Source organism: Convolutriloba macropyga, chromosome 5, assembly GCF_964194025.1.
Source record: "Convolutriloba macropyga chromosome 5, txConMacr16.3, whole genome shotgun sequence".
NCBI lineage: Eukaryota > Metazoa > Xenacoelomorpha > Acoela > Convolutidae > Convolutriloba > Convolutriloba macropyga.
In genome coordinates this window covers 50352450-50369860 of record NC_134472.1, presented here as the reverse complement: position 1 = coordinate 50369860, position 17411 = coordinate 50352450, and the positions used below count along the sequence as shown (strand labels likewise).

Sequence of the window (17411 nt, the reverse complement as noted above, 5' to 3'; positions counted from 1 at the left end):
TCAAAGATGAAACCGCGGCGACTAAAGAAAACCAAAGTCGCCAAATCGTGAAAACCCAAAAAGACCTTAGAGTAATCATCTCTTCAAATTTATCCTGGGCTGAAAATTGCCGAAAACGAGTTAGTAAAGGCTGGAGATCCTTCTCTGCAGTGAAAAAACATCTCAAACAGCGCAAACCTCTCAACTAAGGTGTTTGACTTTATTAGTTGTGTTGTACCAGTACTTTCCTATGCATCTCAGGTGTGGTACACCTCCAAAATTGAGCCGAATGCACTCGAGAGAGTACAAATAATAGCCACTAAATGGATATGCAGTTGAATGGATGATTAAAAAACAGGACTGACCGGACTCGACTACTCCGAATCTCATGTACGTGTAACTACATGAGCTCCTGCTTCTCTGTTCTATACGGAAACTACAACGTCAATAGTTCGAAGATACCACTTTAAATCAACCGAAATGAGACAAAGCAAAATTCGAATTTCCGAAAAACAGACTGAAAAAATGGAACGAAAATTTTGGACCTGCGCAATGAGACTGTACAACATAGTGATAAAACGACTGAGAAACCACTGAACAAGAGGCTTCGGACGCAAATGTATACGACCTTTTTTCACAGACGCTACAATGAACTGAACAGCTGCAGCTGGATAATTTTGTGCAATTGTGGAAACTAACCCTGAAAAAAACTTGAGCGAAATGGTAACTGGGAGGATTAAACACCCAAGGGCGATACCCTAAGGCCTCGCCTTCTGCTACTACTGCATTCACTCGAGTCCTTGTTTTTAGCAGGTACTGAATGAGGAATATTTTTGGCCACTAAATATAGCCCCCCCAATTACCCACCCCCCCCCCCCAATTATGGTCTGTTTACCATGATGGGGGCGCTATAGGTTATGTGACCACTAAGCTGGGTGGTGGGGGGGCTATAATGGGAAAAACCCCATTTTTGACCAGCTTTCCGAAAAGGTTGAGCTGAAAAACTCTAGATCAGGTAGGCGTGCTTATTGAGTCTTTGGCTCTGAGCCCCTACTAGTTCTTGTTCATTTGTTAAACTGTTAATCTTCTAAGGCGCGCTTATTGAGTCTCTGGCTCTGAGCCCCTGGAAGATGTCTAAACACAATACCCGCCATCGAATGAAGTTAATCTCCGATTGTTGCTCTACATGTGCCGAGAAAATTCTTAAATATGAAAGCTCTTTTGACTGCTTCTTTTGTGGACGTCGAATGCACCTAACAGAGAACTGCACAGGCCTAAGTGAAACGGCAATGAAAGGAGTCTTTGCCCTCGGTAAAAATGCCCTACTTCTTTGTAACGCCTGCGTTGAAGATAAACGCCAAGAAAAGATTGAATATGCACTTCAAGAGCACGCGACGGTAAAAGAGCACCAGGAAAACCAAATGAAAAACCTTGAGACCGAAATGACTGACCTCAAGAAAGCTGTCTCTGAGATCAAGTCGTTCCTCACAAGCAAGCCCCAAACAGAAGCAGTCCCCACTGTTGTACCAACCCCAAAACCTGAAGGCCACCGAAACCTGTTGAGTTACTGGCGCACGTCGAGGTCAATGCGGATATTGGAGATGTGATACGGCTGGGGCGGCACGAGGAGTGCAAAACTAGAACAATACTTTTGAAGATTCCGAATGCCTATCAACGACAAATGATTTTACTTTCTGCGAGAAAACTGAAAACCTTTGGCGAACCTGTGTTTTTGAGTCGACAATTAACAAAAGAAGAAGCTGATCGTGAAAACCAAGCTTTAATGCGAAGACGTGAACTAATCAATGATGGCACCGAACCAAAGAATCTTCGAGTTCGTGACGGAAATTTGTTCATCCGGCTAGGCACAAAATGGGTCAAGGAGAAAACACCCGAAGTCCACGGGTCCTTTTGACTAACCACTTTCCTCAACATTCTTATCTACAATGCCAGAAGTATACTCGAATATGACCGACGAACCTCTTTCTCCAATGCCACAACAGTAGCAAATCATTACCAAATCATTTGCCTTACAGAAACGTGGCTTACTGAAAGTGTCAAAGACAGTGCAACCTTCCTCGCCAACTTTACAATACACCGAAAAGACCGACCAAGTGCAAATGGGGCTACAAAACACGGTGGTGCACTCATAGCTGTTGCTCAAAACATTCCAAGTTGTGAAATTGTCTCAAGCTTCAAAGAATGTGTTGTTATCCGGTTGCTGATGAACAAACCTATCAGAATCTGCTGTCTTTACAGTGAGCCGCGCAACAGTCATTAAACATGGTCGGTTGCTGACTTCGCACAATTTTTGACCTTTCTGAGGTCCAAGCAATATGAATATGGAGCTGTCTGTACCTCGACTTCGTCCGACGAGCAGATAATACTGAACGAGCTCTGCGACCTAAACTTTCAACAACTAATTCGATCTCAAGATGGAAAGTCATTGGACATTTTCCTATGCAACAAACCCCAGACTGTTTCAAGCATTGTTCATGACCATCATTTTAGAAGCATGTTCAGAATCGATCATATGCCGTTTCACGCCAAGGTCTTCTTTGCTATCAAGCTATCACACACACAACCGCCAAAACCAAGGCAGAAGCTCGACTTTGGAGCCTTTGCATATAAGAAAGCTAATTGGAACGAGATAAACGAGTTTATTGCTCAGCATCCTTTTCTTCCTTACTGTCTGAGCAACGTAGACTTGATGTTAGATCTTTGGTACCAATGGCTTTATGAAATCCTCCAAGATTTCATACCTACCATCACAAAACACAGATCTGAACTCGCGCCCTGGGTCAGTCATGGATCGTCTCACCTTATCAAAAAATTGAATACCCTTCAACTAAAGCAGCAACGGAAACCAACGCCCACAACTAAACTCAAAATCGAGCATGTGCAAACGAATCTTGCTCTAGCACTTCAACACGACCAACAAGAGCATGAACTTCGACTCTTCCAAGATGGCAAGTTTACTGACATACAACGCTATCTCAAGTCTGTCACCAAGTCAAGTTCTGTGCCCGCCGAAATCTTCCTGAATCACCGAACAGCTACTACTGACGTTGCTAAAGCCGACCTGTTTAACGACTACTTCCAGTCAGTGTTCACACAGATGCCTAACAGAGTCAAAGCACACAACAAGAAGGTTGTAATTCAGTTGAGCCACGTCTACTTCACCACCGAAGAAATCCAGAACTCACTGCTGCAACTTGATGTAAATAAAGCCAAAGGACCAGACAGGATAGGGAATGCGCTCTTAAAAAACCTCCACAAGTCATTGCCAAAATCGCTTGGTTTGCTCTTCAATTTAATAGCTTGCAAAGCTCATTTCCCAACTAAATGGAAAGTAGCTGAAATTGTACCAATCTATAAAGATGGCGACAAACAGGACGCCTCTAACTACAGACCAATCAGCCTTCTGTCTGCAGTGTCGAAATTGTTAGAAACGCTCATCTTCAACAAACTGATTCCAGTTGTCTACTCAACCTTAAATCCCGCACAGCATGGTTTTTGGCCTAAACGATCGACCACAACAAATCTAATAGAGTACTTGCATGAGATCTTCAGCTGCCTGGACTCCAACCCTTCCTACCTCACGACCTTTTATATCGATTTCCAGAAGGCATTCGACAAAGTCTCTCACGACCTACTTTTAGACAAACTATCGGCACTTGGCATCGAAGGAAACTGCCTAAGTCTGCTTCGAAGCTATCTGTCAAATCGGAAACAAACAGTGCGAATAAATAGCACAACCTCAAAAGAACTTGATGTCTTTAGCGGCGTCCCCCAAGGTTCCATTCTAGGCCCGCTCTTCTTCCTAGTCTTCATAAACGATTTGCCGTCCTGTGTTATGTCAAAGGCTTTTGGCTATGCGGATGATTACAAAATTTTAGGGACCAATCCTGTGACGCTCAACATAGATGTCAGAAAACTGTGGAGGTGGTGCGATGATAATCTGATGTCAATGAACCTTACGAAAAGCAAGCTGCTATGTATTAAAGGCTCTGCCCAAATATCTCTGCCCAATTATACCTTCGAAGCCACTCAATCGATTTAAGATTTGGGCCTCTTTGTTACTGACTCTTTAATCTGGACACTACACGCGAAGAAAAGAACTGAAAAAGCCTTGAATGCATTCCTTCTGCTAAAACGAAACCTTTGCAAGGCAAATTTCGCAACCAGGAAAAATGCATATGTTTGATACGTCGTGCCAATTGTCAGCTATGGCGCGGCCTTGTGGAAACCATCAAAGGGCTATTTAACTTTACTTGAAAGTGTTCAACGAAAAGCAATGGCCTGGATATTCAAAACCAGCAACAGCGTCCTCCCATACAAGGAAAAACTTCAGAAAATCAACATCTTGCCACTGTCTCTATATCAAGAACTTCATGTCGTGTTATTATTTGCAAAAATGTTATCGGGGAAAGTTGATATAGACTGGCAAAGCCATGTCACTCTCACTGAGGTGGGAACCCGGAGAGCCCAAGTCACTAGAAATTTTATCTGTAAGCAAATGCGGTTGCAGAAGAGTGAGTCAGATTTTTGGTACCGAGCCTGTCACCTTGCAAATCTGTTCAATGATTATTTCAAATATGATATCCTCCTTGATCGAGAGCACAAGAGCAAACTCCTGGAACTCTACAATCGGTTCTTCATATCCCGCTACAACGAATCAGACCCTTGCACTTGGCGTCTCTTGTGTGGCTGCAATAACTGTAGAGACTTGAAGAAACTCATCTTTACGTAAATATTAATAAATTTTGAACAACTCAATAACCGGGTTTTATGCGAACCCGTGGATTACTTTATCCTAAATCCTTTGTTATTATTATTATTATTATTATTATTTTATGGGAATAAATTGCGGCCATTTTCCATAAAATGCCGGGTAGGTTCAATCCTATCTATTTCTGCACTGCGGAAACGATGCTTTCTGTTAGTTCTTGTAAGAATTTAAATTTGTACATAGAAAGTTGTCTTGCCGCCTGGACCGATTACCGTTTCAGAGAAAAGGTTTTTCTTTTGAATTTGACTTAATTTGCGTAGTTAGTTCTTCAGCGGTGTCTATTAGCATGTAATCATACAGTTAGAAATTTTTGTGCATGGGTGTACATCCAAAAACGCTTAGACCTTGATTTTGTCAAGGAATATATAAACTATTTTTTACTGGAATCGGCGCATTTGATCGTGTTCATAGTGAAAGCTAGGATCTTTTCCGGTTGTGCCCCCAGCTTAGTGGGCGCATATTATTTGCACCCCCAGAAGCAGATGCAATAATTTCACATAATGATTTTCCATGTAATGACACGTGCTCTGTAACGGGGGGCACAAACGGAAAAGACCCTGAAAGTTAAAACTCTTTCTCACTCCTCTGCAATTTTTTCAGATATGGATGCTCAGAAATCAGAAGGACCAGGTTTCGTAGGGATCCGATTTTGCAGTGAGTGCCATAATATGCTGTACCCACTGGAGAATAAGGTAATGCTTTTTGATCAAGTACTCGGAGTTTAAATGAGAACTAACGTCGGACGAATTGCACAGCTGTAAATAGACCCTTCAGCACAGCTATAAATCCCCAACAACAACAACGATCGACTGGCGAGGCTATCAATTTATAAGGGGGCATAGGCTAGAGAACGTTTTACAGTGCAAAAAAAACTTTGACTGTGTATGCAGCCTCTCGGAAGAGATTCGTAGACATTAAGCTACACGGGTTTTATACCGTGTTTGCTAATAATCAGTTTTATTTTCGCAAAAGACAATATCGGATCTTTTCTGTTTCGCCCCCCCCCCCCCCAGTGTTTCTACGTCCCCTTTACAAATGTTATGTTGTTATTTAGCACGTTACTATGTAAGAAAATAGCACGTGCGCCTGGGGGTCATAAAAAAATTATGCTCACTAAGCTGGGGGGCCGAAACAGAATAGATCCAAATATTGATTTGGGAAATAGCGGTTTTGAAAGAGCTGGTATTTTAATGGAATCTATGCGTCAGAAATTATAAAGAAACTGTCACCACTCAAAGTTGCACTCTGCAAAGTTCCACCTGTTAAAGATGGTTTTTCTGGTCGCAGCAACAAAAACAAAAATATAGAAAATATAATAAAGCGTTAGAAAATGTGGCAACGGAGTTTAATGGCGTTTTTGATATTGATGTTGTTTTTTGAATAATATGCTGGAAACGAAAGATATCAGCAATGATGGAGTACACCCATCAGTCAGTCATGGCATACCTAAACTTGCGAGAAATGTACGGAATTTAGGATCTATTATGTTCCCCCCAGTGTTTTTTTTTTGACCCCCAGTTACAAATTATATGTTGTTAAATAGCACGTTACTGTGTAAGAAAATAGCACGTGTGCCTTGGGGTCATAAAAATATGTTCACTAAGCTCAGGGGGAGGGGGCGAAACAGAATAGATCCGGAATTTCTTTGTACATAATGGGCTTACAGTGCCGGAAACTGAAAAAAAACCGGGAATTATCAACAGAAACTTTGGAAAAAAATTGATCATTATGATAACAACAATTTTTCTGGTTTCCATCCAAATCAAGCGTTTTAACCTCAAACTCATTATAAATTTGGCAGATGGTTTGTTGAAATATAGAACATTGTGACTCTTTTTGATATTTTCAATTTTCAATATACTTATGTGAAAAGAAAATCATATCGAAATTCATACACGAACTTTTGAAAAGTATTATTCCATTGAAACCTAATGTTTGTTTTTTTAAAACAGTTGATTCATACATTTATGTTTTTTTGAATTTCCATTCAGTTAAGTACCGATCTATCGGGGAATATAGTATATTAGATAGCTTTATTTTGCTGGGTGATTACAACTTGAATTAGCTGAACAAGACAGAAAAAAAGTAAACAAGACCTTTGTGCATCAAATTCATAATGTCACAACAACGCCTTTTAACTCCGACCATTTTCTTGTTATCTTCAACTCAAACCTCTCATTGACATCTAAGTGACAACATGATAATGACCAGAAATTTCCGACTTTTCTGACGTTCTAAATTTAACAGAGATCTTGTCCTTGCAGAATGGTGCAAAATGTACCAATGTGGGAATGGCAACGATTGGTTTGATTCATTCGTCGATACTTTCGAGAAAATTGTTGAAAAACACGCACCGACTCAGGTTGTTAAAAAAGAGGACGTAAATTTTAAGAATTCTCAGCCCTGATTCACACAAGAATTGAAGCATTTGATTGCCCAAAAACATTTTCTGTTCAACAGATCGAAAAAAAGTTATGATAGTGAGACGTACAAAGAATTTAAGCGTGTAAGAAACTTAGTTAATAGGAGATTAAGGGAGTCGCACCACAATTTTCATGTTTCCTCCAAAAAGTACCGACCAGTAAGGAACAATGGAAGTTCGTTAAAAAGATCAGCCAATAGATCATTTGCTAATATAGGTGTTTTGAAAGGTTCTGATATTGGTTGTAAATACCCTGATAAACTTAATATACCTGAATTCACATTCAGAACTATGACTAATACTTTATTCAGTCATTGACTCGCTAGATGATAACAAAGCAGCAGGACTTGGTCAAATATCAATTCGTCTCATAAAGTCTTGCAAATTAGCTATAGGCGTACATCTACAGTTCGCCTTAAATGAATGCATTAAGGAAGAGTTTTCCCAACTAAGATGAAATTAGCCTATGTTACATGAATTTTCAAAAAACGTGATAAATTGGATAGCACAAACTCTCGACCAATTTCTGTAACTCCGAGTTTTGCAAAATTTTTTGAGCGCCTCCTGACTCAGATGACGGATCTCGTTGATAGGCAAAAAATAATAAATAAAGAGCAATTTGAATTTCAGGAAAAAGGCAGCAATCGATGCAGTTTTACAACTGGTTGAAACAGTGTCATCTTATTTAGATCGAAGCAAAGAAACTTATTTTTCTAGACATTGCAAAAGCTTTGTTCCATTTCGCATGACATTTTTCTCAACAAAATTGAAATGTATGCTTTTTCCCAAGATGTGAAAGAATCGCTGGTTTCTTTTCTTGCCAACCGCAGACAAAAGGTAAAACTTAATGGCATGTTCTCTGATTGTGAAATTGTGAATCACGGTGTACCACAGGTAACTGTTTTAGGACCACTCATTTTTCTTTCATATTTGAACTATTTTTAATCTAATATAAACACAATGGAGAGAAAGTAATTCAGTTCGCAGATGACAGAAGTATTGTCTGTTGTGGAAAGAAAAGAAGCTTACATGGAAAAGTCAAGGAAATTTTACAAAAACAGAAGAATATGTAGAGATGAACAAACTAACTTTGAATACAAAGAAAACCGAATTAATCTTTTTCTCGTGCAATAATTCTGATTTCGGATCTGTTTTTTTTTACAAAAATGTAGTTCCCAAAACACAAAAAAGTTGCAGATATCTTGGTATTCAAATTGACAGGAACCCTAATTTTGATGAGCAGCTGATTAAAACCTTAAAAAGATGACTCATTCTATAAGCTCAATATACCTAATAAGACATCAAATTCCCCTCAACGTGCGCTTTGTTCTTTTAAAATCACGTTTGCTTTCATACTTATCGTTTTCGACAATCTTTTTACAAAATTTATCTGAAAAAACCTAACGCCCTAAAAGATAGATTAGCTGGGGTATAAAGGTGTGCTTTCTACGCAAAAAGTATGACAAAGCGAGAGGTCTGCTAATTCAGACCAAGATTCTACCAGTTGAGCTAACAATAGCAAAAATGTCGCTAATCAAATTTCATTATGATAGTCAGACCAGAAGTTTCTGAATTTTCACGGGTATCTGAGTCTTCATCAAAACACTCGAACAAAACAATTCAAATTTAGACAGAATATCGAAACCAACTTTGAAATGAAATCGATTATTCGTCAATGCGTACAAAAAGGAATAAGTTACCACAGTGGCTTCGGTTGGCAAAAATGAAAACGTTTTCTAAAAAAACGCTGAATGATTTCTTGCTCTCACATGAAAAAATTTCTTTGAATAGTAACCTAGCTTTTAAAAGTTATTTTGGTAAGAAAACAATCGCACTAAAATTTAAGAATGTTCTATATGAATGATTCTTTAGGAAAATTGATTGATGTTTATTTTTTTGTTTGAATGATTTGAAATATTTTTTGTTTCAAGTATATTTGTATATTTAACCATATGGTTAAAGTTTTAATTTACTTGTTGAAGAAAAATATAAGCCCACTAAGCGGGGGGGGGGGGGGTGGACAGAATAGATCCACAATATCGCTATGCGCACAATTCAAATCACTCAAAAAATAAAGAAGTCAAGAGTGAAAAATTCACGCAAGAAGTGAAAGCAAAATATTTTGCATAAAAATGGCACGCTTTCACCATAATTGCTCTAAACTTCGTCCGAGAGCCATTAATAGCAAGGGGTACCTCAAGGTTTAGGTTTTAAAAGGCGTATAATCCTATGCAAACGTACCCAAACAGTGGATTTTTGGGGGCAAATAACAGGGCTTTAATAGTGAAGAAAAAGGAGGCATGATTCACCGCAAAACACATTGTACTTTAAACTTACAACAATAGGCTCTAGGAGCCGCGTTAAAACGTTCAAATATTACTATGCTAATTTGGTGTCTAGTCTTTCCTCCTGCTCAACAAGACTATAGGCGTTATCAACGTCAGTTACACGTTTAGTACCACGGCAGCCTGTGAGACAGATAATTGCACTGCGTAGGAGTGCGAAACTTAGCTTCGTATGTTTTTTCAGGTTTTTGCTGCATTGAGTGTCTTTCTTTATAGTGCGTGTTGCAGAGGGCCCTGCGCCGCCCAGGCTTCTTTAAAGCTCCGTGGAGCTTCAATAATTTTACATCATTAGCTTTTCGTTATTATAGACAGAAAGAGTGGAGTTTTGGTGTGGAGAAGTGATATTTAAAAATCAAGAAAAAAAGAGTTTTGAAAACTTTCTACCTTCCGAACTGGAACTCACGCATTCCATTTTTCTCATTTTACACAGCGATCATTGTTTTTCAACCAACTAAACTTTTTTTAATAAAGGGTTGTGACTAGCGAAATTTCCAGTTTTACATCAATTTTTGCTAAAAGCTGTTATAGCGATGGCTAAGCCGTGCTGCGATTGTCGTTCTCATTGTTTTGTGGATATTACGATTTTTTTTTCACAATATCGTTAGAGTAAAATTTACTATTGAAAGACCTCACTGATGGAATCAAGGCACATTCTCTAGATTTCGGCAAGGAGAAAGGAGCATCATGATGGGCGAATGCTGTACCGTTGAAGCTATACAATTTCAAGGCATAATTTAGAAGAAGTTGCACTCAGATACGAGAGTGACCATGTAAAAATAAAATCAGCGTTTGCATGCGGAGACATTTAATGTAGCTCATGCTTTAGTTGTCAAAAAGTTGGCTATTCCCACACCGGGCACAACGATCAACGATATACAAGACTTATTTACCGACCTACGCAATAATTTATGTGATGCGGTCGAACTGGACCTTGTCTCGAAACTTTACAAGGAAAAACCTCCACAAATAGTATATTGAAGTATTGACTAGGAATATTAAGTGAAGATGGCCAATTTCTGCCCATTGAGCTTTTACTGCGCTTGGAGAGCTAGTCCGTCAGCATCGATAACCACAGAGAGCTCAGCAGCAACAATTAACAATAAAAAAGAATGTTCTTATTCTGACGTGATCGAATACATAAGGACAAAAATCTCCGTAGCGCTTTTGCGTAGCTCCATGTTCGGCCTCCGGAGTAAACAAAAAATGCACTAGCGTTCTATTGTTGAAGCTACAATAGGAGCAATGCCCGGAGAAGGGTGTTTCTGACCTTTAATCTCAATTTTATTCAAATCTTGATTTAAGATCATCACTTATATATATCCGTTCTGTCCTGTGAAATTATCTCCGTTTGTGTTTATGGTGTTCCTTGACGCTTGACTGCCGGCAGAATTTTTAGATGTATATAAGAGGTCACTTACCGCCCCGAATTGACTAACTACCCTTTAAGAGGGGCTTTTTAAATTGACACTGGAAGAGCAGTATTGATTTCCTTGAGGTTTTTATCCGGAAGTAATACGTGTTTGCGCGCTCTGACCTAAACGAAAAATGCAATGAAATATCTGTTTGAACTAATTTTGATCAGGAACAATTGATGTCTTCCGCTGAGTGGCTTTTTGACTTTGAACTTTTTTTTCGACAAAGTCTTTGTCGATGTGCTACTGTTTGGCTTATTACGTTTTCTGTAGATTTTTTTTGCAAAAGAAGTTACAGTAATATGAGCCGTTTTTCAGATTTTATAGTGTTGTTGGAGCAACTTTGCTTTATTTCAATAATTTCCGATTTTACTTCTTTGATCGGGCTTCTAGAACCAGTGTATAGGCTTTCTGTTTTTTTTGCTTTACAATTTTTTTCTGAATCATGCATTGTTTTCGCCTTGTTGACTTGACTGTAGGTTCTTTTTAAAATAATTTACTTAACCGTTTTCGTCTTTTTTGTCAATTTTTTTTTCTAAATCTGCTATTTTGGTTTGATTCAATTAATTAAACTTATTTGTGCACCGTCTGGTAGTTGCATACTTTGTTATTAAGATTTCACTATTTAGCGTTAATTTTTTTAAAAATTCAATGGAAATATGTTTCATCTATGCAATTTTAACAATATTTTTGGTACAGTTTTTTCCGTTTTGAATCCAAAGTTTTTTTCGGCGTTTAATTTTGACGAAAAGTTGGCGCAGTGAATTTGGTGAAGCTCCAAAGCTGATTGATTAATTTTCTTGAATTTTTTTCTTCCATTTTATTTTTTCAAATATTAAGTTGCCTTTTTTGACGTGTCCGTAATCTTCACATTCTAGTTTTTGCCAACTTTTCTCCAAATATCTATTATAAGTTGTAACCATAAATTAGTTTTACTTGCTCTGCCTTAACGTGCCGTTTCCAAATGTTTGCCTCCTCCTAAATTTCTTAAATTTCTTGTTCTCCATTTTTTGTTGTTGCTGTTGATTTTTTTATAATGCAGTGCTAAGAAATTGTTAGAATTGTTATTATAAAATGACTGTTTTTTGAACAACGGTTGGGGCTAGTTTTCTGTTTTTGGGTTATAATTTTTTGCTTTTGGGTTTGGATGTGCCTTTGTTTCCTCGAAGCTTACATTTTGCAAGAGATTGAGTTCGTTTCATCAAATATTTCTCCAGCAAAATAAATGTTCAAAAATTTGCTGAAGTGCCAAAACCAAAGTTTTACTGTTTTCTATGAACCAAAATTTTAGTTTTGTAGTTGAATTTGTTATCCAAGATCGTTATCTGCCTCATCTTTTCCTTACGATGTGTTCTGGGTCGCAGAGTTAGTTAGGGAATTTTTAAGATTGGATACAGTGAAATTTAAGGCCGGTAAGATTTTTCGGACTGTCATATTTTGCTCATCTTGTTGAAAATTTGGTTACTTTTCAACGTGATCTGATGATTAGTTTCTTGTAATACAGTATTTTGCTATCTCTTCTGGTGATTTAGTTCTGTTGCAATGCGGCGTGTGTCCGTTAAAATTGTCCTGAAATTTTGTTTACATTAGACCAAACTGATTAGAGACCACTTTCTCAGTTTAGAGAAAACCCACTTTTAAAGTTGTTTCACAGACTCTATTTTCTGTGAGCATTGAAAGTTGGCGCAGTGCGCGATCCGTCTCCGCTTCCCACGCTGCAGATGGCCAGATCGATTCCCGACAGATGGCAAAATAGAGATTATTAGAACGTAACCAAAACTGTTTTGTGTAATCGTTGAGGTTCAAGTCAATGCATCATTCATCGTTTCATTTAATAATTTAAATGTTTTTTGGAATGTGCGTGTCATTATTCTGACAGCGAAGTGGCCAGTTCCATGCGCGATGCAGTTCGTTCACTTCAGCCTTCTGTTCTTAGCACAGCTCATTCAATGCAGTGCTCGACTAACTGAACCGCGTGTGTCAATGAAAGCGATTATTGCTTTGTTCAAGCAAGTCAAGCGATTGTAGCACTTGAAATAGCTGTCGATTATTAGCGTAGAAGTTCAGGTTCGAATCCGGTAACAAAATTTGTTTGTTGCCCCGTTCTAAGCAGTTCATAGCGGTGAATTTTTAGCGTGGGAAAGCAGACGGAGGACCAACGCAAGATGCTTCTCCTGAATTCAAACAATTCCGGGACTGTTCGGGGCTTGTCCCAAAGAACAGTCCCCAAGGATGACGATAGACGTAGGACAACACAGGGTTTATTACTTTTGCATGTGCCGCGTAGGCGTCGCACCACACGGCCCCGTACAATCCGCTTTCCTCAAATGGCGTTTACCGAATTGGTACAATCTGTCTCGTCGGTAGTGCAGACTGGGGAAAGTATTCCAATTATACTGCGGAAAGGCTGGTTTTGGGGAAACTCGTGACTCATGGGGGGATTTCTGACGTGCGCCCACTAGGTCACTGTTCGTTGCCAATTTCTCATCTGTTCGTTGCCAATTTGCAACGCCGAAGTGGCTTCTCCTCAAAAGATTGTTTAAATTAGGCAGTTAATTTTTAATATTCATTCGTGACGTCAAATGATCGATCGGAAAATTCGGTTTCTGTTAGCGAAAAAATACTCTCAGACTGGTTCTTAAGCGTTACGACAACTAAGTGCTACTAGAATCGAATCTTGGTCTCAAAATATCCTCAGTGCTATTCAAATCTTCAATAGTTTGCTTGGATGCTGTCAATGATTGGGCTCTGCTTAACCGGGGTGGGGAACTGACAGTCGACGACTACAGATTTAATTACAAAACGTCTTCAAAACGAAATTATGGTAATTACCTGGTGTATTGTTACAATTTTTCGGCTCAGGCTATTATATTTCGCCGTCCAGGACAAATTTTTCAGAGCTTTATTAATTGCTGTCGAATGAGAAGCAATTTTTGTAAACGTGTGTGTGTCTTTATGCAGATTTGTCGATAGACAGTTTTTGCGCTTTTCTTTTAGAATAATCTTTGACTTCTCAAGTGAATTTTTCACGCCTTTCTTATTCGTTTTTGAGTGATTTCCATTGCTCTCGCTCTGAAATAAAGTTTGTTCATGGTGGTCCTTGTTCAAACCCGACCTTTGTCTGATGGGTATGCACCCATAAAGAAAATTGGATCTTTTCCGTTTGTGCCCCCCCCCCCCAGCTTAGTGGGCGCATATTATTTGCACCCCCCAGACGCACGTGCAATATTTTTACATAGTGATTTACTATGTAATGGCACGTGCTCTGTAACTGGGGGGCGCATAGCGTACTGGGGGGGGGGGGGGGGCACAAACGGAAAAGATCCAGAAAATTTTATCTAGGGTACAGCCCCTGAATTAAATAGCCCCGCCTGTCATTCCAGAGCAACTTCCGACGTTAGTTGGTTTATATTTTCGTTCGTGCACTTTCGGGTGGGGAAATCTTGCAAGAGAATCAATTTAATTTGAACGAAAATTCTCTAATTTTTTAAAATGATTTACTGCGATTGGACACCAAATTCCATGTCAGACTGCCCAACTTAAACCAACAATGTTTTGAATAGAGTTTGAGAAGTACAATTTTTACGCAAGAAGTTCAACGATGTAAGATTTTTGGTATTTTCTCAAAAATAATTGATTCAGTCAGCACGTAGTAGCCAAAGGGGGAAAAGTGTGTGCCCTTGAAAAAATTATTAACAGTAACATTGAGAATTTGTTTGCAAAATTGTTTTCAAATATAAATTTTTGAAAAAATTTACATGGTACGAAAAAGTGTATTTGAGTCGATTTCTCGAAAGGAATAGGAAAAAATCTATAATTACAAAATTGTATTTTATCGACAGCTGTATTTACGTAGGAGTAAGACAAGTTTTTGTATGGTGAAAATTTTTTGAATTAGTGAAGGTATTGGCCACAAAGGCCTATTTGAGATCGCAAATTGTACAACTTGTCTTTTTCGAAAACAAGCCAATACAATCGTTCTGGTTGCAAGTAGATTTGCAGGATAGTGTAGAGTTACTGGTCCATTAGCTCCCACCTAGTCGATGCTTGATTTTATTGAAAAGCTTAGCTTAGCTATAGTCGAGGTTAGTATTTGTAAGGTTGAAACATTGTGCAGACGGACATTACAGATTCTCCTTGCTTTCGATGTAATAGATAGAACTGTGAAAAAATTTTGAGCAAATGCCTTTATAACTCGAATCGGACTCCGAATGAGCTCTGTTCATGGTTCTGGTTTTAATTGCTGGTATGAGTGCTTTTGTCTGTGGTATACTATAAGCGCTACAATTCAGAACAAGTCTTCTGGGAGTTCTGACATTTTTTTATTTAATTCAATTTCATTTCAGGTGTCTGTTTTTAGCAATTATGAAAGACATTAATATTCAAGGGCATTGAGGTCATGTACTGAAACAAGCTTTAAGACAGACGTTATTAAGTAGTAATTGCTGTCAATTTTTCGATTTATTAAACTGAAGACCTATAGGTTTTCCTGTAATGAGCAGTAATTTACTTAATATTTGTTTACAGGAAACGAAGCAGCTGATGTATTCTTGTCGTAACTGTGCGTACCAAGTGCTGGCTGAGAACAATTGTATCTATGTTAACAAAATTTTGCATGAAGTTGATGAATTGACCCAGATTAATCCCGACGTGGCCACCGATCCAACACTACCGAGATCTGAGGACCATCAATGTCCAAAGGTAATTTCGCTATTGAGAAAACAATAAAAGATTCCAGAGTACTACTTCAGGCAAAGCTAGAGTAGCTGTTCTCGATATTCACTTTATATTGAAAAATTGAATATGGGTTGCATATAACATCAAGTTGACTAAGTTTTAACCACGAACACAGCCATGACTCCCAAAAATATGTTTTTAGTTTAAGCCGGTGTATATTAGACTACTGCTCTTCGACGTATCCAGTTATCCCGGTATCAAAACGAGCCTGAATGACGGCTGAATTCTCCAATAATTGTTGTTTCAAGCAGAGTCTAATGTGCTTGTTATAATAATAATTTACCCGGGTTGACCAAACCTACTTACCATAAAACGGACCATATATGGTCCATACAAAATTCCGTTTTATGATCTTGCTATGGTTGGTAAGTTTCCATATATGGTCGGTGTTATTGATAACAAGTTTTTCTAGGAGAGCAGTATTTTTAATGGCCGCACAGCGATAGCTGGGGCTATTATTGGCCTTCTCTTGGTTTTTTACAATTCAAAGAATCTGAATTGTATTGGGGCGCTGTCTTTTTTTGAAGATCTGTTCACACATTTTCATGATTTTTGAAGTCAAATTGGAGTAGTGATTTTTATCACGCCGAAACAGGAAGTGGAGCGAAAAAGCGAGTGGTTTTGCGGCGTGAAATTTTTTCTCTCTAAATTTAAAGTAGAGTGCGAAAACGTTGTTCGAACAGAATTTCGCTTTCTCGCTAGTGGGTTTTTCGTTCACATGCGGCAATTTCACTTCGATTTTTACTGTTTCTTTGACTTTTTGGATCGAATATTTTTCTAAATGGTTTTTCCAATCCATTCATAGTCCGTTCTAGGTCTGTTTCCTGTTTAGTCAATGAAAATTCTTTGAATTGTACGTCAGGACTTGTCCTGCTATGTTTTTTTCTGTTTCGTTGTCATGATTTTTGTTACGACCATATGACGTCACGGCCACTTTTTGTTCGTTCGTTCATGCGGTTTCAACTGAATTGCATGTGTGACGTCATTTTTCGCTTTTAGTGGAGCGAGTTTGTTCATGCGCGTGATTAAATTTTTGGTCACACTTGACTTACCTCACTCCCAAAAAGGACTTCCTCAATTTGAAATTGACTTTTATTTACTTTAATTTAAAGAGATAAGGTCAAATGTGTGTGTGTCACTCTAAATGAAAGTTATTTGAGGTCAGCTAATAGAGGCATTAATAACTTATACAGATTTTTAATCAAAATATAACAGATCAGCTTTCATTGGAAAGGCGAATTTTTTTGGTCTGTCTTTTTTACTGTTTTTTAGACTGCCGATCTACGAATCTATTGCGGCTATTTTCTGGCAATCTGCCAGCTATGTTCTTCCATGGTAATATATGAATGAAACAGAGGGCCCTACCATATATGATCCGTTTTATGGTAAGGAAGTTTCCATATATGGCCCGTTTTTTGGTTAGTAAGTTTGGTGAAAAAAATTTGAATCCATATTTTTTTATAACCTGGCCGTGAGAGATGATTGGTCGAGCGGAAATTGAAAGATGAAGATTAATTAGTTAACAATGTGTTGGAAAAATTTCTCAACTCAAGTTTAAAAAAACGACCTCTAGTTTTTTCCAGTATTTTCTGGTTGTTTTAGCTCCTTCCTTTTTCAATCGGGCTGGGGACCGGCAGTGACGGAGTTACTTGAAAAAGCTATAGGAGAAATGAGCAGCGCACAAGGTTAAAAAACCTGGCTCGAAATGCTCTCTCCAACAAACA

The 17411-nt window shown here is 38.4% G+C and overlaps 1 protein-coding gene across 1 annotated transcript in view; it reads left to right on the top strand.

The window, feature by feature from the left end:
* LOC142339441 (DNA-directed RNA polymerase II subunit RPB9-like) overlaps positions 1 to 17411 on the top strand; it is a 143019-nt gene that overhangs the window by 42479 nt on the left and 83129 nt on the right. The window contains exons 2-3 of the mRNA XM_075389477.1: positions 5371 to 5463; positions 15478 to 15651. Of these exons, the coding sequence (XP_075245592.1) occupies positions 5374 to 5463; positions 15478 to 15651 (264 nt within the window). The 5' untranslated portion in view covers positions 5371 to 5373. The remainder of the gene's footprint in view (positions 1 to 5370; positions 5464 to 15477; positions 15652 to 17411) is intronic.